The 21,494-nt window shown below is 44.9% G+C and overlaps 2 protein-coding genes across 2 annotated transcripts in view; one reads left to right on the top strand and one right to left on the bottom strand.

Moving 5' to 3' along the window:
- Window positions 1-507: 507 nt before the first annotated feature.
- On the top strand, window positions 508-15,063 carry LOC135527238 (uncharacterized). The gene is made up of 8 exons (XM_064955841.1): window positions 508-603; window positions 1,460-1,645; window positions 3,180-3,368; window positions 4,200-4,376; window positions 4,708-4,849; window positions 6,441-7,141; window positions 7,917-8,067; window positions 10,318-15,063. Exons 1-8 carry the CDS (start codon window positions 508-510, stop codon window positions 11,298-11,300), a joined length of 2,625 nt encoding a protein of 874 aa, XP_064811913.1. The 3' UTR covers window positions 11,301-15,063.
- A 777-nt stretch (window positions 15,064-15,840) lies between these two features.
- drp2 (dystrophin related protein 2) overlaps window positions 15,841-21,494 on the bottom strand; it is a 116,804-nt gene continuing 111,150 nt past the window's right edge. Inside the window, exons 21-24 of the mRNA XM_064955840.1 lie at window positions 19,648-19,897; window positions 18,532-18,649; window positions 18,233-18,322; window positions 15,841-17,610 (exon numbers count right to left, since the gene is read on the bottom strand). Of these exons, the coding sequence (XP_064811912.1) occupies window positions 17,591-17,610; window positions 18,233-18,322; window positions 18,532-18,649; window positions 19,648-19,897 (478 nt within the window). The 3' untranslated portion in view covers window positions 15,841-17,590. The remainder of the gene's footprint in view (window positions 17,611-18,232; window positions 18,323-18,531; window positions 18,650-19,647; window positions 19,898-21,494) is intronic.

Genomic DNA, 21,494 nt, shown 5'->3' with positions numbered 1-21,494 from the left:
AACACTGTCTCACCTCATTTGACCTAGCAATGGAAACCACTGAGTCTGACCATACCAATTAGAGGCAGAGTAGTTAGTCGTCAACCCCTGTTGAGTAGACAATGGTCTCCCACGTCCTCGAAGATTACCTACCTACATTCTAGAAAGATCTTCTTCCACAGTGACCTCTCTCTGCCTCGCCCTCACATGTTCCTCTGGTCACCCACCTCTTCAACTTCTTACAGGGGATTATTCTGAGGATTTGGGGGGGGGGATTAGCATGCCCAGATTAAAGTGGCCATCTTCAAACCCTGGTAATCTAGCAATCTGTCAGAGAGCAGGAGGACTGCACCGGGCTGCCTCAGGACGCCAACACACTCCCTCCTCACTAGACTAATTAGGGAGAGCAGGGGAGAGAGTCTAAATTCACACACTGCTGCTTCGTCCCCCTGCAGTGTAGCCCCAGGGTTTAAACCACACCTTTTTTACCTAGCCACAGTTTAGAGAAAAGGAAGTTTGGGAGCTAAAATGGAGGAGACGTACCTGCTGAACTACCCAGGAGTCAAGAAGAAGATTCTGGCCGGCGGGAATGGCCCAATGCCCCACTTTCCACCGGGGACCAAGGTAAGACGTAACGCCCACAGACATGGCCGTGTGCTTCTGTGATTGCATCCTATTTCTTATATAGGGCACGTCTTTTGACCAGGGCCTGTGTAGGGCTGTGGTTCAAAAGTAGTCTCCTATATAGGGAACAGGTTGCCTTTTCAGAAACCGCTCAACTCTAGATATGCCCAGGGTTTAATGTGTGGAGGAAATTATGCAATGTATAATTAGCGTTGTGTAGCAATTAATACTTTACAGAGCGATGTACATTTTTAGAGTATCTCTGCCCACCTCGATTAGAATAATTGCGGCGAGGAAGTAAAATATTCTGTGTCTGGGTGTAACACCCCTCTAACATTGGGTCAACACAATTGCTACACGTCGTATTGCCATCTGTGGGGATTGAACAGTCACGGATCAGTGTGTTCATGCATAGGCTTTGTGGTGCTGATGACGTCTAACTACACACACACGCACACACACACATCGCCTGATCATGTCCAGCCATAAGGCCCCAGGCCTGGAGTCTAACAATGACTAACATTTTCCTGGAAAATGACATGAATATCTGGCCCATTCAACAGCTGTGTTCTGTGTTGCTCCCATTCTGTCGCAAGCCTCAAACAAATAACTCCAGTTAACGAGCGCAAAAGAAGGTTAGGGCCATAGCATCCCAAACACACACAGAGTGGAGCAGGGGGTCAGCCAGAGTCCAGACACCCCCCAACACACAAACACACTCCAAATGACACTATGTATGTGTAGGTGCAAGTGCGTACGTGTGTGTGTTGACAATGGAAAGCTCTGGAACGTATGACCACAGTTAATCCCCACTCTTTCTATATCCCTCCCTTCCCTTCCCTCATCTCCATCCAAGCTGGTGTTCCACTTCCAGACGCTGTTGGACAACTTTGAGCGCACGGTGATTGACGACAGTCGTAAAGCCAATGCCAAAGTGCCAATGGAGATCTTTGTGGGGAAGATGTTCAAGATGGAGGTGTGGGAGACTCTGCTGACCTCCATGAGGATCGGAGAGGTGGCTGAGTTCTGGTGCGATGCTGTTGTGAGTCCAGGGACCAATTAGACACACACACAAATAAACACACACAGACATCTTCACCTCCTGATGCGAAAAAGAGGCGAGAGTCAGGAGATCCAGGGACCCCAAATTGTCTGGTAATTAGTGTTCACTGAGGTGGCGGAGGAAGCTTTGCTCTCCTCATACTTCTAAAGATGAACCTACCTCTGGTGGCCTCCTACGTACACAATTAAAAACTAAAACAGAAATATTTTTGTCTGCAACAATTTTTCTATTTCTCCTTCTGGGAAAAGCAAAGAGTAGCAAACATTTGCAAGTCAAATGGTGCTTGTGATTCGTTAGTTTTGGGCCACTAGTTCAGCAACCAGCAGGGGTGAGGTGAAAAAGTACCTCTGAGTCTATTTTAGTTTGTTTCTATGTTTGTTTCTCAAATGGACTCCATTTGTGTCACAACGGAGTTGTTCTGTGTGTGTCTGTGTGTGTGTTTGTGCAGCCTAGTCTCATAGACTAGACATAACATAAAAAACGTAAATCCGGGACACTCAAATTAGTATGATACTGTATGTTACGTTTGGTATGGTTACGTAAGATAGCTGGTTACCTAAAGCAAAAATGAAAGAAGGGTGGTTGGTCGTGGTGTGTGTTTGAATCATCACAGACAACTTCAGCGTTTCAGCAACTTTGAAACTACCTAGCATGTTAGCTAACCCTTCCCCTAACCTTAACCCTTTTAACGAACCCTTCCCCTAACCTTAACCCTTTTAACAAACCCTTCCCCTAACCTTAACCCTTTTAACAAACCCTTCCCCTAACCTTAACCCTTTTAACAAACCCTTCCCCTAACCTTAACCCTTTTAACAAACCCTTCCCCTAACCTTAACCCTTTTAACAAACCCTTCCCCTAACCTTAACCCTTTTAACGAACCCTTCCCCTAACCCTTTTAATTAACCTTTCCCCTAACCTTAACCCTTTTAATTAACCCTTCCCCTAACCTTAACCCTTTAAACAAACCCTTCCCCTAACCTTAACCCTTTTAACAAACCCTTCCCCTAACCTTAACCCTTTTAACAAACCCTTCCCCTAACCTTAACCCTTTTAACGAACCCTTCCCCTAACCCTTTTAATTAACCTTTCCCCTAACCTTAACCCTTTTAATTAACCCTTCCCCTAACCTAACCCTTAGAGCAGGGCTCCTCAACCATGTTCCCGTAGAGCTGCCGTCCTGTAGGTTTCGCTCCAACCCTAATCTAGCACACCCGGTTCTAATAATTAGAGCAAATTGGAATTCGTGACATATCATCTGTTTTGCAAATTCGTAACATATTGTACTAATTGCAATTCCTAACATATTGTACTAATTGCAATTCCTAACATATCATACAAGATGGACGATGGACATCCACAAATTAACACATACCATACAGTATGAATACAGTATAACACATCTTACTAGAGTGTCTCGGATTTGCATACAGAATAATATGAAATGCTCTGAGGCCACGTTGGTTTGTCCCTCTGACTCTATTTGAGTCATAATGGTGTTTTTTCCCATCTCAGCACACAGGCTTGTACCCTATCGTGTCCAAGGGGATGAGGCTGATTGCCCAGGGCAAGGACCCCCTAGAGGGCCAGAGGCACACGTGTGGCATGGGGAACATGTTCCACTACAACACTACTGGCTGGCCTGAGCTGGATGAACTGATGAGGACACCTCAGGCACTGATCTTCATCATGGAGCTCATTCAGGTAACAATCTGTTACAATATCGTCATCATTTTAGTTATTAACCCGTCATTGACCTGGTAAGTTGACAGTGACATTTACATTAAAGATCTGGGGAGGAGTTGCAGGAGGAGGAGAGGGGTTAAATGCACTACACACACAACACACATGTTAAATTGGCACAGAGGGAATACACATGCACCAGTGGTTATACGGGGGGCGGCAGCAAACCCCCAAGCTGACAAGGTAAAGGTAAGGTAAAATCTGTCGTTCTGCCCCTGAACAGGCAGTTAACCCACTGTTCCTAGGCCGTCATTGAAAATAAGAATTTGTTCTTAACTGACTTGCCTAGTTAAATAAAGGTAAAATTCAAATTAAAATAAATATACACCTAGTCCATTAGAAGTACACACCCCTCAGTTTATGAACACATCTCCCAATGTGAACAGCAACACACCTCTCACTCACACACATCTGTCCAAACAAACACATCTCGGTGCCCACAAACAAACCTCCAGACAATCATTTCCGCCCGTTACATTACAAACCGACTCCAAACAGAGCCTTCTCTGTCTCCAACGAACAACAGCTCATCCTACATCAACCACTCGATTCACAAACGAAACGGTTTATGTAACCAGCCGCTAACCACCAGGGGGACTAGCGGAGTCAAAGGCAACACATTCGAACCTCAGCCAAGTGGAGGTGGGTTGTGTTCAGTTGGCACCAAACAGAAGAAAACAGGGAGGGACTAACAATTTCCATTGCAGAAGATTTTGGAACCGTGTGTCTAAATGAACCAGATCCTGGATGACTTTTTACATTTGTTCTGCCTGTCGCCCCTGATCTCCCCAGGTGGGAGACCCCTTCTCGTACAAGCGGGAGTCGTGGATAATGGACAAGGATGAGAAGATGAAGGAAGTGCCCTCGCTCCACCTGCAGGGCAATGCGCTGGTCAGACAGGGGCACTTCAGAGAGGCTGCCAAGAAGTACCAGGAAGCTGTGGTGCTACTCCGGATTGTACTGTCCAAGGTGAGAGGAGGGAGGAAGTGAAGGAGAGAGGGAGAGAGGGAGGGAGGGAGGGCTAGAGAGGGAGGGAGAGAGGGAGGGAGGGAGGGTTAGAGAGGGAGGGAGGGAGGGTTAGAGAGAAAATAACAGGAGAGAAGGTTATGACGAGTGAAAGAAAGGGGCATGGAGGGAGGGATTGGAAAAGATAAGTGTAGGGAGCGAGGGGGGATGTGATGGGAAGGAAATGAAGAGAGAAGGAGGGAGAGCATCCATGACATACAACATGAGGAGGGAGGGAGGGATAATGTCAACATGATAAAGAAGCTGGTCACAGACACTAATTTCCCACCTGTAGGAGATGCCAGGTGATGAGGACTACATAGCCGTGGACAGGCTCATCACCCCCCTAGTGTTGAACTACTGTCAGTGCATGTTGGAGCTGGAGGAGTACTATGAGGTTCTGGAGCATACCAGTGACCTGATACACAAACACAAAGGTAACACACACACATAAAGATATACACACACATGCAGGCACAAATACAAACAAACAGTCATGCAATCCCGGGTTTTGTATCCGAAAATGTCGTATTGAGCAAATCTTTTTTTTAATGGGAGTCATTAGTTGGAGTTGGAGCATGATGGACAACAGTGATGATTGTCCCAAACAATGTAGAATAATACTTGTCTGTCTTTTTACATTTACTGCCTTTGTATAGCCCTTTTTGCGTGTACAAGCCAGCTGTTTCTTCAGCAACATTACTGACACCTTCACTTCCTGACTTGAAGTCTGATTTGGTGTGCACTGCAGTTGAAAGACATTTCTGCTTGATTCAGGGATTAGCGCTGTGCTGCCTTCTATGTGTCTCCACATTCTGACATGTACGTAGCTCAGTGCCCTATGACTGAACCCTGAGGCACTGTCCATAGGCTGTTTTTGTCTTCACTCTCTGTTCTGTTCCTCTGCTTCAACTTATAGCGATGGCTGCCTCATGCCTTCCTCTCATCTCATTCGATGAAAGCATCTCCTCTCTGTCCTTTCCTCTGCTCTCCTGTCCATCCTTCTCTTCTCCTCTATTTTTATTTATTTTATTTAACCTTAATTTAACTAGGCAAGTCCGTTAAGAACACATTCTTATTTACAATGACGGCCTACCCCGCCCAAACCCGGATGATGCTGAGCCAATTGTGCGCCGCCCTATGGTGCTCCCAATTATGGCCGGATGTGATGCAGCCTGGATTCGAACCAGGGACTGCAGTGACGCCTCTTGCACTGAGAAGCAGTGCCTTAGACAGCGGCACCCCTCGTTCACCCTCTACTATTCTACACACTCTTCTCCCCTCCTTTTCCCCTTCTCACTCTCTCCCGAGCCTCTTTACTCTTGTCATTGTTATCTTTCCGTCTCTATCACTTCCAACCTGGCATTCAACCTTTCATTAGCATCTCCTACATCCCTCCTTCCTTCCATCTGGGAGACATCTTCTTTCTGAGAGGGACTCTGAGTCGGTGAAGGTTCTCCATGGCGCACCGGCTCGGTTATTCCCAGAGGCTATGAAGAAATCAATTTAAATGTTGGCAGAATGAAAGATTGAGGGGAGTGGGGATGAAATGGAGAGGAAATGAGAGGAGTAGAGGAAAGCCATCAATGGAGATCTAAACCAGTCACTGCAGCCCACTCATCTCCGCTCCTCAGAGAAACAGGATTAGGTGGTGTGCATGTTCTGAGACAGGGGGCCTGAGTCAGGGGGCCTCTCGTTTTTTATTGAAATATAATTTCTCTTACACACTCACTCACTCACTCACTCACTCACTCACCCTAAACGGGTATCTTTTCTCTCTATGCCGTGTTCTCCGCTGATAAGAAAATACAGTGATTGGAGATGTCATTTTCAAGCATGCACAGCCCTAGATGAGTAAAAATGTAAATCTTAGCTGCTGTGTGTTGGTTAGTGTCACTACACTAGTGCATCCAGTCTAATGAAGCCTTACTTTCAAAGTTGGTAGTGAATATTGATGAATATCGCTCTCTCGCTCTCGCTGTGTCTCTGTTTCTCCATCCTTTCCACCTCCCTCCCTCTCTCCTACAGACTGTGTCAAGGCGTACTACAAGAGGGCCAAGGCACATGCTGCAGTGTGGAACGAGAAGGAAGCCAAGAGAGACTTCAACATGGTGGCCAACCTGGACATCACTCTGGCCCCTCTGGTGCACAAAGAGCTGAGGTTCCTCGCTGATAGACTGAAGGAGAAATACTGGGAGGAGAAGGAGAAATACTGGAACTGCCTGGAGCAAGAGGAGAAAGAGGGGAAGAAAGAGGAAGATGAGAAGGAAGATGAAGAGGGCAAGAAAGGGAAGGATGGTGAGAGCACAGTGACCAAGGTGAAAGATAAGGAGAAAAGCAAAGATAACTCAGCCTCTTCCAAAGAGGAAGTGAAAGATGTCAAGGATGACAAGCAGAATGAGACAGGGTGGAAAAAGGCTATAGAGAAGGATGGAACAACCATTACTGCTACAGTGAAGGATAAGGCTAAAGTGAAGGATAGAACTGCCAATCAGGCTACAATGAAGGATGAAACAGCCAATAAGAGGACAGAGAGCACCCCGGAAACCCAGCCAGAGACCAATCAGAGTGCTCTGTCTGTGATAGAGGGGATGGACTGGCAGCAGAAGTTACGACACATCATGTTCCTGGAAAAGGAGGGTAACTTCCTGCTTACAGAACAGAAACACAGCGAGGCCACAACAAAGTTCAAGGAGGCTCTGGAGTACGTGGACTTCATTCAAAACAAGGTTAGTGTCCATTAATTGTCAGTTCATTCAATGGTGTTTTCTTTCAATAGTGTGTTCATTCCAATAGTGGAATGTTCATTCATTCATGGGTGTGTTCATTCGGTGTTATGTCTTCATTCAGTGTGAAACAACCAATTAATCTAGAGGTCACAGCTGTTGAACGTCAGAGACACTGATAATACAGAGATAAAATAGTTATTTATTGGAATGACAGGCTGAAAGTAAAACATTGTTATGAAATAGCTAAGAATGACAATACATGAAGGCAATAGGACATTTGTTGGATAATCTTTTGAACATACAACTGCCAACTTTGGAATGCTGGAGTTTGTTGGTCATTGTTTGAGCAGTGTGCAAGCGCCTCAAGAAGACTCCTCTATGATACCTGTTACATAAGAGCCATTGGTTCTTGGAATCTCACAGGCTCTTCATTTTGCATCGTTGCCACTCCACTGAAGAGAGAAGAGCAAGGCTATATGATTGAAGGTACACTGGCAGAATAGAACAGGAACACGAAGAGGAGAGCTAAAAATAACAAAGCGAGACCCTTGGAGATCTTAAGAGTGACAGCGCTCACCCAAGCATCTCTTACTCTTTGTCATTCCCCTCTATCCCACTTTCCTCCATATATCTCTATTCGTCTCTCTCTCCCCTCCATCTACTGCTCTCTTTCTCCCCCTCTCCTTCTCCCTTCCCCGATCTCTCCCTTCCTGTCCCTTTCTCCACTCCCTCTGGCTATCCCCACCCCCCTTTCTCCCTCCATCTCCCTGTGCAGGAGGTGTGCTATAAAGACAGGAGGGATGACTGGGACTCTCTGGAGAAGGTGCGTGTGCCGATCACTCTCAACCTCAGCCAGTGTCTGCTGGAGCTCAGGGACTACCAGGAAGTGGTGGTGCTCAACACCAAGCTGCTCAAGAAACACAGAGGTACTTTCTCACACACACACACACTACCTTCCTTTTTCTCTGTCTGCCTTTCTCCTCCATTGTCTTTGTTTTTTTCCTCTCCCCACCTCTCTCTCGGTCTTCCTCTCTCTTCTCCCTGGACCTCGTCTCCTCGTCTCCTCATTTTTTCCCGCTCACTCACTTCCCCCTCACCCCATTTATACTTTTTTTACCCCATTCTCTATCTCTTCCCTACATCTTATTCTCATGGTTGAGAAGCAGCTGCCATTGCTCTCGAAGAACCCAAGGCATTCTGCCTTATCCCAATGGTTCTCAGAGCACCGTTTACAGGTGGGACCATCTAAACTACAATCAAGACTCTGTTTTAAAAAGTTTAGAGACGTCAATAATCATTGCATGCAAAATGGTTTTCGAAACATACGGAACTTATCTTTCATATCAGTGAGAAAAAAACTTTTAAATCAAAAATATACACTTACCCCAGCTAGCAGATTTGATTCCTCGGAAGCTGTGGGAACGAAGCCATACGTTTCCTGTCCCGTAAAACGGAACGTTTTTTGAAACGTTCTGAGATCAGAAGTGAATATTTCACCTATTCTGGGAATGTTTATTTTTAGGTTGCAGGGAGGTTCTGATAATGTTCTCTGGTTCCTTGAAAGTATTCCAGGGAGGTTTTATTAACGCTCTGATAACAGAAATTATTGGTTATTTGGAGGTTTTTGAATAACTTCCTTCAAATTTTCACTGAATGATTCAATAAGACTTTTAATAACAATGCTATTTTATTTTGGGTTAACTTTTATGAATTCCAAGCACAGATAGGACACATGGAAATTAATTTCTGTAGTCATTAATCATGTAAACAAATGTATTTCCTATTAAGGCATCAGTGAGTTTCAAACCTATAATCTTCTGCTCTCTGTCCATGGAATTAGTCCACTGCGCCACCAGGATGGCGTTAAAATGCCATGTTTTAACTATGCATTCAAAGCTGTTCATTTTCATCTATTCAAATAGACCCCATCTCAAAGGAATCAAGCACTCATTGAGATCAGGTGTGGCCAACTAGTGGGCACACCTGAACATACTTAACAAGATAGAGGATGGAGAGTTTTGTTGAAGCTGAGAACAGAATGTGTATGTTTTTAAATAACATTCTTATAGCGTTTTCTGAACCGTACAACTATTTTCTTTTGTTTCTTTATGGAACGTTTTAACGTTCTCTGAACAATGAAAACATGACTTTAAATAGAAGCAAGAGGAATCCTATAAGAAACGTTATGCTGAAAGTCCCACAGAAAAATGGTGTTTCTTAACATTCTGGAACAATTTGAGAACATGACTTTAAATAGAACCCTGAGGAAACATTATGCTGAAGTATTGAAATTCCCACAGAAGAACGTTATTTCTTAATGATCTCGGGAACAATTTGCGAACATTCCCAATGTCAAACCAGTTGGAGAATATTTCTAGAACATTATCAAAATTGAAATGAAATGTAACCATGTTTGAACTTTTAGGATAAATGCTTTTAAAGTAATGAAATACCAAGAAAATAACCATCCTGCACCAATCCCAGAAAGTTATGGGAAGATTGTATGCAAAGAAACCACGCTCTCAGTTGGAGAGCTCTAAGAAACATATGGTTCTCAGAACGTTATGTGCTAGCTGGGCTCTGTTTTGAATGCTCGACATCTGTAGTACAAATATTGTCTTTATGCGGACCTCGCCCTTGTGTTGCTCCCCGACTTGATTTTTCAATCTTTCGCTCTCCCTTTTTTCTGGAAGCTTCAAAACCCACTTGCATCATTCTCCATTATTGTGGTTCTTCGTTGGTACTGTGCTCTTAACACAACAGGAGTGAAATTCGTGGTTTTCTTTTTACCTGAATTATTTATCGCAGAGTTAGATGTGATATGCTACTGATCATTGCCTTCTCCTTAACTCTCTCTTTTCTCTCACTCCCTTTGTATTTTTCATCTTCTCTCCATTTCTCTCTAACCCACTTTTTTCGTCTCCTCTCACTCACTGTCTAACTACACATCTTTTACTGTCTCTGTCTCCCTCTCCCTGTCTCTTCTAATCTCCCTCTCTCTAATTCATTTCTCTCTTTTGTTCTCCCTGCTTCTTCTCCTCTCTCAATGTCCCTCCTTACTTCTTTCTGTGTCTCCTTTCCATCTCTTTCCCTCTACAAATATATTCCTCTGCTGTACCCTGTTTCTCTCCCTCCTCTACCTCCCTCCCTCCCTCCCTCCCTTTATCTCTCTGTAGATAACTTCAAGGCAGTGTACCAGCGGGCCAGAGCCCACTCGGCTCTGTGCAACGAGGAGGAGGCCAGGAATGACTTCCAGAAGGTGGAGCGTCTGGAGCCCAGGTTCAAGCCCATCGTCAATCAGGAGATGAAGAGGCTGGGCGAGAACCTACGGAACAAGCACATCATCGACAAGAAGAACTACTGGGAAGCTACAGAGGAAAAGTGGGGCCTCGAGGGCACCAAGACCAACGCCAGGAAAGTAAAGAAGACAGTGAAGTTTCAAGAGGAGAAAAAAGTAGAGGGGAGCGTTCAGAAAGAAGGGGAACCAGGGAAGACTGTAAAAGAGGGAGGTAGTGATGGAGTGAGAGAGGAGAAGAAACCAGAGGGAAAAGGAGAGGAGGGGAGTGCGGAGAAAGCAGCCATTGCTGAGAAAGAGGGAGGAAGTGGGGGAGTGGAGAAGGATAGTGGGAAAAGAAGAGTGAGTATAGAGGTAGAGAGAGGTAGACAGGCGGGGTTAGTTAACAGAGCAGGAGATAAAGAGACCGATATGGCACAGACCAATGAAGGCAGAGATAATGTAGCCACAGAGAGATCAGGGAAGGATAAGGCTGTGAAAAAGGGAAAATGTCACTTAACTGCCGCCCAGGAAGTAACCAAGGGAAGCGCAGGGAACAAAGGCACCAATGAGACTACAAGAAGCAAAGCCATTCAATCCGAATCGGCCAATAGGAGTCCATTAGCCACCGCTGACCTCCCTAACCCACAGGCCACAGAGGTACTTTCAGAGGTAGCTGAGGAGAGAGTCGGGTTAGACACACAGATCAGCAGACCTAACAAAGGAGAGGCAGGGGAAAGCAAAATGAATGAAGGGAGTAAATCGGAGGGAAAGAGTTCTGACGAACAGCTGTGTTCATCGGAGAGGGCGAGCCACACCAAATCTGGGGTCTCGACTGGAAACCCGTCTTTCAAGTCCAAGCGTAAACACAAGAAAAAGAAATGAGGGATACTCTGGCATTGATATGATCGTTAAGTATCATGTGATGATTCTCATAATTCAATTCAGGATCATCGCTTGAGGCATACACCCAACACAAGCAGACGTTCTGTTTAGCAAATACAAATTTTATTTATCCTTTTGTACACAAAGAGTAGAAAGCAGCCAGTAACACACTTGTTATTAAAAAGGCATTTCTTTCACAAACGTTTTGTACAGATTAAAAACCGACCGGGAGGACAGCAATAGGGAGGAATGTTAGTACAGTACATAATCAATGAAATAAATGGCATTGACACATTAGTCAAACAAATCATCACGTAATGAGGCGTGGTAATGTTAATTAAAAAAAATTGACTTCAGATCGACATTAAAATAGAGATGATGAGAGTGGTTTTTTTTCTTTTTTCGGCAGCAAGGCATCTGCCTGTGTCGTAGCATAGGCTAGTGTATGTTGTCATAGCTCTGATTCCCGTAAGAGTTCAGGTGATTCATGGCCCTGCCGTGTTACAGAGCGCCAAACAACCCGCGCTGTGTCTCTAAAACGATGCCAGAGTGCACAGAACTCAAACATGGAAGGTCTCGCAGCTTACATGTTGGGATAAATGAGCGTGCTCGTTAACGGGTTGACCCCACCATATATAGCAGGGAGCACTACCCGTTGGCCATGTTCTCTAAACTCTCTCTGCCTCGCTCTATCTCCAGAGAAGAGCGCTTCTCTTCAATCCAACTGAAGATGGTGGGACTAGTTCCCCAGCGTGCGGTCGCTCTACGGGGAGTTACTGGTTCTCTTTATTTTAGAACATTAGATGCCTCAGATGGAAAATCACATGACTACATAGAGACGTGTTGTGGGCAGTATAATTCATTGTTAATACTCCCTCAGAGAAAAAAGCTTTTGGTGGGTTAGTCTTCAGGGGGCCACTACAAAGACAGTAGTGGCTTCTGGGAGTTTGAGTAAGAGGGGCACAGTGAAGAGCTACAGCTCTGCTGCATTACAAACAGACCATATGAATATACAGTGGCAAGAAAAAGTATGTGAACCCTTTTGGAAATACCTGGATTTCTGCATAAATTGGTCACAAAATTTGATCTGATCTTCATCTAGGTCACAACAATAGACAACTGAACACTGAACACACTGTGTAAACATTCACAGTGCAGGGTGGAAAACATATGTGAATCCTTCGCTTTAATAACTGGTTGACCCTCCTTTGGAAGCAATAACTCAACCAAACGTTTTCTATAGTTGTGGATTAGACCTGCACAACAGTCAGGAGGAATTTTGGACCATTCCTCTTTACAAAACTGCAAAGGTTCAGCAATATTCTCGTGATGTTTGGTGTGAACTGCTCTCTTGAGGTCATGCCACAGCGTCTCAATCGGGTTGAGGTCAGGACTCGAACTGGGCCACTCCAGAAGGCGTATTTTCTTCTGTTGAAGCTTTTCTGTTGGTTTACTTCTGTGTTTTGGGTCGTTGTCCCGTTGCATCACCCAACTTCTATTGACCTTAAATCGGCGGACAGATAGCCTAACATTCCCCTGCAAATTGTCTTGATAAACGTTGGAATTCATTTTTCTGTCTGACAGGAAGCTGTCAAGGTCCTGAGGCATCAAAGCAGCCCCACACCATGATGCTCCCTCCAACATACTCTTCAGTGGGGATGAGGTTTTGATGTTGGTGTGCTGTGCCTTTTTATCTCCACATATAGTGTTGTGTGTCCATTCCAAACAACTCAACTGTAGTTTCATCTGTCCACAGAATATTTTGCCAGTAGCGCTGTGGAACATCCAGGTGCACTTTTGCAAACTTCAGACGTGCAGCAATGGTTTTTTTAACAGCAGTGGCTTCTTCCTTGGTGTCCTTCCATGAACACCATTCTTGTTTAGTGCTTTACGTATCATAGACTCGACAACAGAGATGTTAGCATGTTCCAGAGATTTCTGTAAGTCTTTAGCTGACACTCTAGGATTCTTCAATCTCAGTGAGGTTAAGAAGAACTAGATTACCTGGGGCGGCAGGTAGCCTAGTCGTTAGAGCGTAGGGCCAGTAACTGAAAGGTTGCTAGATCGAATCCCTGAGCTGACAAGGTAAAAATCTGTCGTTCTGCCCCTGAACAAGGCAGTTAACCCACTGTACCTAGGGCGTCATTGTAAAATAAGAATTTGTTCTTAACTGATTAGTTAAATAAAATAAAACGCTTGTCTATTGTTGCGACTTAGATGAAGATCAGATCAGATCAAATTCGATGACCTATTCATACTTTTCCCTGCCACTGTATATACAGTTGAAGTCGGGAGTTTAAATACACCTGAGCCAAATGGATTTAAACTCAGTTTTTCACAATTCCTGACATTTAATCATAGTAAAAATTCCCTGTCTTAGGTCAGTTAGGATCACCACTTTATTTTAAGAATGTGAAATGTCAGAATACTAGTAGAGTGAGTGATTTATTTCAACTTGTATTTATTTCATCACAGTCCCAGTGGGTCAGAAGTTTACATACACTCAATTAGTATTTGGTAGCATTGCCTTTAAATGTTGTAACTTGGGTCAAATGTTTCAGGTAGCTTCCCACAATAAGTTGGGTGAATGTTGGCCCATTCCTCCTGACAGAACTGGTGTAACTGAGTCAGGTTTGTAGGCCTCCTTGCTCTCACATGCTTTTCAGTTCTGCCCACACATTTTCTATAGGATTGAGGTCAGGGCTTTGTGATGGCCACTCCAATACCTTGACTTTGTTGTCCTTAAGCCATTTTGCCACAACTTTGGAAGTATGCTTGGGGTCATTATCCATTTGGAAGACCCATTTGCGACCAAGCTTTAACTTCCTGACTGATGTCTTGAGATGTTGCTTCAATATATCCACATAATTTCCCTACCTCATGATGCCATCTATTTTGTAAAGTGCACCAGTCCTTCCTGCAGCAAAGCACCCCCACAACATGTTGCCACCCCATGCTTCACAGTTGGTATGGTGTTCTTGGTGTTTGACTGTGGATATAGATACTTTTGTACCTGTTTCCTCCAGCATCTTCACAAGGTACTTTGCTGTTGTTCTGGGATTGATTTACACTTTTCGCACCAGACTGAGTTCTTTTGATTATCCCACGATGTCAAGCCAAGAGGCACTGAGTTTGAAGGTAGGCCTTGAAATATATCCACAGGTACACCTCCAATTGACTCAAATGATGTCAATTAGCCAATCAGAAGCTTCTTAGGACATGACATTATTTTCTGGAATTTTCCAAGCTGGTTAAAGGCACAGTCAACTTAGTCTATGTAAACTTCTGACTGACTGGAATTGTGATACAGTGAAATAATCTGTCTGTAAACAACATTTGGAAAAATTACCTAACCGACTTGCCAAAACTATAGTTTGTTAACAAGAAATTTGTGGAGTGGTTGAAAAACGAGTTCTAATGACTCCAAACTAAGTGTAGGTTCACTGCCGACTTCAACTGTAGTTCTGTCTGACGAACTGCCTGCCACAGTGGTGTAATCATTCATTCCACCTTGCCTCTCATACCTCACTATCGTCCAAAATACACAAAACATTTCTATAGGTCTACAGGACCTATGGGTAGTTCCTTTTGGTTTCTAGGCCAAACCTCTATCCCCAGCTATAGTTCAATAGATGCATTATTTCACACACAGAGAGAGATGTGATGTGGCCGCTGCTGCATATAGTCATAGCCTCAAGTACTCTATGTTCAGGGTGGCTCATCAAGGTGTAATGAGATGTATAACATTAAAGAGTTTCCAAAGAGTTAACATTTCTTTGTGTGTTTTTTTCTCCCACTCGAGCGCTTCTTTGTTCCTGGATCCTGACATGTTAAGTAAGAAAGGAAGTCGGCGCTTGAAAAAGGTAGAACAGATGATAACGACTATCTACTGTATGCCAGCTAAACACTAAACAGTGGCAGGCCTCATTAAGGTGGGGGAGGACAGGGGGAGGTATGGAAACGAGGCACTCTCTCTTCCCCATATGGTTATTAGCATTTCCATTATGGACGGCGCCCCACCTTGCCGACTCACGACCTGCAGCGCCGTGTCCTTGGGGGACAGTTCCCTAGCAACGGCATCAAAACAAACAAGACAGGCACAGCGGCGCTCAACGATGTCAAATGTGAACGTTGGCGCCTGGAGGGGATAAAGCCTAACGAATCCCGAGATGGGATTCAAACACATCTTGTTCTTGGCCAATAAGGTCAGAACGTTCTCTGGATTATTCAAAACCATTCGCATCATGTCTCCCTGCGAATGTGGGTGTAATAACTTTATGGTTATGGAAGTGGTATGCTACATAATAAACCCAGAGCATCGTTCCTCTTTCCCAGGAAATAACTCACCTCCTGTCTGTCTCTTTCTGGAGATTTGCTGTGGCAAGCACATCATAGTGGATCGCTCCTTTCAGCTCAGCCCAGGAGTGATGAACGGACCATTTCTTCCTCTTGTCTCTCAGATCTCCACCCCCCTCCGAGCCTCCCTTCCACCTTCCATCCGTCCTCCCTCCACACCTCCAGAAAACCCTATTTGACCCCAGCTAGGCCGCTCTAGCGCTGTGAATTCCCACCGTCTTCCCTTTCCATACTCTTAAAGCCTCTCTAAATCCACAAATACAATGCAAAATGGCCCCAGACCCCTAAACTGAATCTCACCTTGTATGAAATCCACATCCACCCACAACACCCCACTGATCCAATCTTGTCCTCTGATTGTGAAAACGCTGAGTGAACACACTGAGCCAGTACTTTAACATCTGGCCACAAGCATAAAAAGAGAAAAGAAGAGCTGGAAAGTGGGAGCCAGGGCTCTGCTCAATAATGTTTCAGGTAGCAGCATGAAAACACACGTATTAGACCGTGACGGGCTCTGTTTGGGTTTAAGGCAAATAGACTGTCCTCTGCCTGGATTGTCACATGATCCTGGTGTGATGGTAGCCCAACCCCATATCAGACTCTAGCTCCTACTATCCTAGGCATTTGTGTACTCCTGAAATGTTTATAGAAGAAATATGGTGAGCCTTCCACCCAGCAGAGGGAATTAAGTTATTAGCATATTGCTTATCTGATCATTTCAGATGATGTGCCATGTAGAAAGGGCTAAGAGTTGATTTGGAATTGGGCCGCTGGGTTAATGTGGGGGGTGGGGCTTGGGCACCCTGCCTCCCCATCTGTGCACAGTGGGAGAGAGGAGCCAGAGTCCACAGTGGAGGGCCCGGCATTTAATGCTAGACGCTTTCTCAGATAAACACACTTAGCCATGATACAAATTAGCCTCGACTCGAGACCTTCTTTCTGAACACTACGAGGCATATTCACAGCCAATCTCGCTCCACTGCTCGTGGGTGTAAGCGTTTGTGTGGCTGTGTGTGTGTGTGTGTGTGTGTGTGTGTGTGTGTGTGTGTGTGTGTATCTGTCTTTTGTATTCCTGTGTGATATGAATGTGTGTTAGTACAGAATGAGCGTTCATCTGAAACAATGCGTACGTGTGTCTGTGTGCTGCATGTGATGGAAGCAGTGAAACTCACAGTGCACAGAAGCATGGCTGCCTGGCCTGGGGGGCACTTTGGCTGTCTTAAATAAATCATTGGGTTTTACTGATGATGTGTCAGTCCCACAGTGTCAATAAGCTTGTTGTGGGTCCCGCTGGCTACCCGGCAATCTGCTCTGTTCTGCTCGGGGTACGGCTGCCACAGCCACCCAATCACAGCCGCATGAAATGCAGCCAACCTGGCCCAAATCAACAGTGATGCACATGAACGCCCCATAAAAAAGAGAAGTTTGAAACGCATTGGGGGGAATAAGGAAAACACACATACATACTGAGAGGAGCACACAGTTACTGGCACTCGGACAGAACAAAACATGGGGAAAATCCCCAACCGTTTTTGCATTGTGTCAAAGTCATTTTCGTGGAATGTCCTTGTGCTGTACAGATATAAGGCTTCACACCTCCGGGCAACTACACAGACGCTGGTTAGCACAGTGTCTTGGCTGGGCTGCTAGCGTTAGCCATAGCTAACACAGTTTCTGCCTGGCTGGGCTGCTAACATTAGCCGTTAGCTTCCTTAGCTGGTTAACACAGTGTCTGGCTGCACCGCTAACATTATCCATTAGCCTTAGCTTGTTAGCATAGTGCGCGGCTGGTCCTGGACGTTGGCATTAGCCGTTAGCCTTTGGCTCCCACAGGGGTGAGGGAGAGGGGTCAGCTCTCTGACGGCAGCTATATGGGGCACGGGCCATCAGGCATCCCATCAGGCATCACTCTGCACTCCAGGCCCCGCCCTAGGTTAGATGAGTGACGTTGCTCCTGGAAGAGGAGAGAGGAAAAGAAAGTGTCCATTAAGAGTGAAGAGGATGTGTTTTAGAACACATGCAGAATAGCCACATTTGTACTAACAGATGAGGGTTTGGCTGTAGAAACACTGGATTGACCTTAACTCTGGTAGCCTTGAGGCCCAATAGATATTAAAGGCAATGAATCAGGCACCTATACTGTAGTTCCCCACTGAGATAAGAACTTGTGTAGCTTATCTTTCTAGACACTCCTCAGGCATTCCTTATCTTGTTTCCGCCTCTGTTCAAGGTGATTCTGTATCACTGTCTTCAAAGTTCATTTCAAACTTGTATCAGTCTCATTTTACTTAAAAAAAAATAACAACATTTGAGCCATTTGGCAGATGCTCTTATCCAGATCAACTTACTGTAGTGAGTTAATGCATTTTCATGCTTTTTTCATACTGGTCCCCAATGGGAATCAAACCTACCACCCTGGCATTGCAAGTGCCATGCTCTACCAACTGGGGCATGTATACAGTACATCATTCAGAATTACGATAACCCTGAGACCCCCTCAGGAAAAATCTATGTGTGTCTTCATCAGGTTCGTGGTTCTGGTTCTCTGTCTCAGGTCTGTAGGGTCCGCGGCTCACCAGGTTCTGAAGGGAAGACGTTTCTCAGCTGCTCTATGACCTCCTGCAGCTGCTGCACAGTGTCCTGTTCATGATCCTCATCTCCATCTCCTGGCACACACAGCATCACACAGAGAGAGATGAGCGACAACGGAACACTCGATCATTCCATTCTGTCTGAACTAATGTTGTTGTGGCCCACAGAATGAGCAAAACAATGTTTTTTTTCCAGTCATTATTCCAGGAGGTATTTCTTGGAACTTGCACCCCACCAGTGAGACCTGACCTACTATTTGGGAATGTTTGTCTTAGTAGCTCACCCGCGGCCTCTGTGTCTGTGGTCTCTCTACTGGGTCCGTCCCCCTGACGGCCTCCCCCTGACACCGGAGATGACAGGGATGAAGGTTCCGAACCGTTGGCCTCCGAGTCATCTTTGGGCTGTTGGAAAATAAATAGTGTCATCAATCCCAACAGAATTCTCCTTTTGACAGCTACTTCAGAAAAGCACAAACGTTTCTTGGAGCGTGTTGGGGTTGAAGGATACAGTAAACATGTAGTGTAGATGCACTAAATAAGTCAAAGTGTTCCAGTGAAACTGAAGGCATCGTTGGCTGGGGATTCAGACCTAGTTCCATGATGAACAAACGAAGATCTACTTTCTACAGAGATGAAAACAGAGGTTGACGGTTGACACCGAGTCGACTACCCACCCCCACTCCACCACTTTCCCTGTTCCATCACTTCATGTTGGAACGATAAACACACTCATATAAAGAGCGTATGTGCAGGATTATTTCTTAGGAAGATAATGCATTATATGGTTGGGAGGTTCATAGAAGTGTACAGGAAGTTAAAATCGATATATGTTTTAGAATGTTTGGTATTCTGTCCCTCTCTTCCCATTCCCCTCTTTCCACTAAATCAGTCTCTCTTTCAATCTCCTCTCTATTCCCAATTTGCAAAGTCTTTTCACATGAGGAAATGTCTTTCTGTCACTCTCTCTTTCTCTCTCTCCCCTAGTGCAGCAGTACAAATTAGCTTTCATTTCTTCCTCTCCCTCTTCCTCTCCCTCTCTCTATTCCTCATTTGCACATTCATATTCCTCAACAGCGGTGTCATATTTTCTCTCAATCCAGTCACTATCTTTGCTATTCCCCTTTCTCTCTTCTGTTTAGTGTCAGTCCCATATCATTCTGCTTCTTAATCCCTCTTGAGTCTATCCCCCTCTCTCTTTCTCTCCTTACCGTAGGTATTTCCCTCTGTCTCTCGTGGTATCTATCCCCCTTCCTGTCTCTATACCTGCAGTTTGTCATTAGTCTTTTTCTATTTACTAGAGATGTTCTCTACCCCACCTCTCCCTCCCCTCTTTTCCAACTCATCTTTTCTTTCTTTCCTTCATCTTTCTTACCACTTTTTTCTCCTTCCTCCCTCCCTACCTGCAGCAATAACTCTCGTAGCCTCTGCAGCTGGGACTCCAACTGTTTGTTGTGGTCCTCCAGGATCTGCATTCGTGTCTCTAGGCGAGTCTTGTGCTGCCGAAGGACCCTCGCCTCAGCCAGGAGCTCCTCGTCCTGCTGGCCCCCCGTGGGCGATCCCGGACACCCCTCACCCCCCTCCGTCAGCTGGGGTGCTGCCGCCGCCTCCTCATGCCTCCACTTCAGTCGCCGCCACTCCCCCTGCAGCACCCTGGGAATAGGAGGGAGGACAGAGAGGACATCAGCAAACAGCATTTTAAAGAGCTGGGAGTTTCACTGACACACACACTGGCCACAATAAGCTACGATAGTAAATACTGTGAGATGTCTGCTAAAGCGTCCATATGTTGTTCACTGTCTGCTCATAGTCTATATGTTGTTCATTGTCTGCTCATAGTCCATATCTTTACTGTCTGCTCATAGTCCATATGTTCACTGTCTGCTCATAGTCCATATGCTCATAGTCCATATGTTCACTGTCTGCTCATAGTCCATATGTTTACTGTCTGCTCATAGTCCATATGCTCATAGACCATATGTTCACTGTCTGCTCATAGTCTATATGTTCACTGTCTGCTCATAGTCCATATGTTTACTGTCTGCTCATAGTCCATATGTTTACTGTTTGCTCATAGTCTATATGTTCACTGTCTGCTCATAGTCCATATGTTTACTGTCTGCTCATAGTCCATATGCTCATAGACCATATGTCCACTGTCTGCTCATAGTCTATATGTTCACTGTCTGCTCATAGTCCATATGTTGTTCACTGTCTGCTCATAGTCCATATGCTCATAGTCCATATGCTAATAGTCTATATGTTCACTGTCTGCTCATAGTCCATATGTTCACTGTCTACTCATAGTCCATATGTTCACTGTCTGCTCATAGTCCATATGTTCCCTGTCTTCTCATAGTCCATATGTTCACTGTCTGCTCATAGTCCTTATGTTCACTGTCTGCTCATTGAGCATATGTTCATTGTCAACTCAAATAATGAGCAGATAATTATCACCAGACATGGTATGAATGTGTTAACAATCACTAAACATAACATACACTATATGCAAACAGATATTTAATTGGGTTGCGATTTCATTGAACTGTTGGTCGAAGTTAACTCAAGTTTGACAAGTTTGACAAACTTTCACAGCTCATAATCTATTTCTGTCTCTATGGAGACAGACTGCCTGTCTCTATAAAATTCACACAGACAATAAAAAAATTGATTTTCAGAGCAGCGGTATTGTGTGGTATTCTATGTCCTTACCAATTTTCCCAGAGCAAAGACAGTTGAGGCATGGGATGACGGTACTAATTCCACCACAGGAGCATTCTTACAAAGTAGACAGTCACGACCTCCACACTCACGGTGAGCAAACATGTTTTTGTCAGATTTTTGGGGGTCAAGCCCAGTTTACAACATATGACCTGGGGTCCTATAGGCCAATTAGAATAAAGGAGGACAACTCCTAGTGCTAGATGAGGAACACACAGGGATATACCTCATCATAAAATGGGAAAAACAGAAATAATACCAAACTGGGTCAAGGTTTCAGACATCCAAGGGCTGTGTGTATATATGGTATTAATCTAGCATCATTAATGTATTATTCACCAAGGACAGAAGGAAAGCAAATTAACATGTGTGTGTGTGTGTGTGTGTGCGTGCGCGCGCGTGTGTGTGTGTGCGCGTGTGCGTGCGCGCGTGTGTGTGTGTGCTGGCCAAAAGGTCAGGGACATGCAGAAAATACAAAAAGATAATAATTCAGATGAATCATACCTATGAAGGTTGCCTCTGATGTCAA

Source organism: Oncorhynchus masou, chromosome 32 (assembly GCF_036934945.1).
Source record: "Oncorhynchus masou masou isolate Uvic2021 chromosome 32, UVic_Omas_1.1, whole genome shotgun sequence".
NCBI classification, from domain to species: Eukaryota; Metazoa; Chordata; class Actinopteri; order Salmoniformes; family Salmonidae; genus Oncorhynchus; species Oncorhynchus masou.
This window is presented reverse-complemented; position numbering and strand designations above follow the sequence as displayed.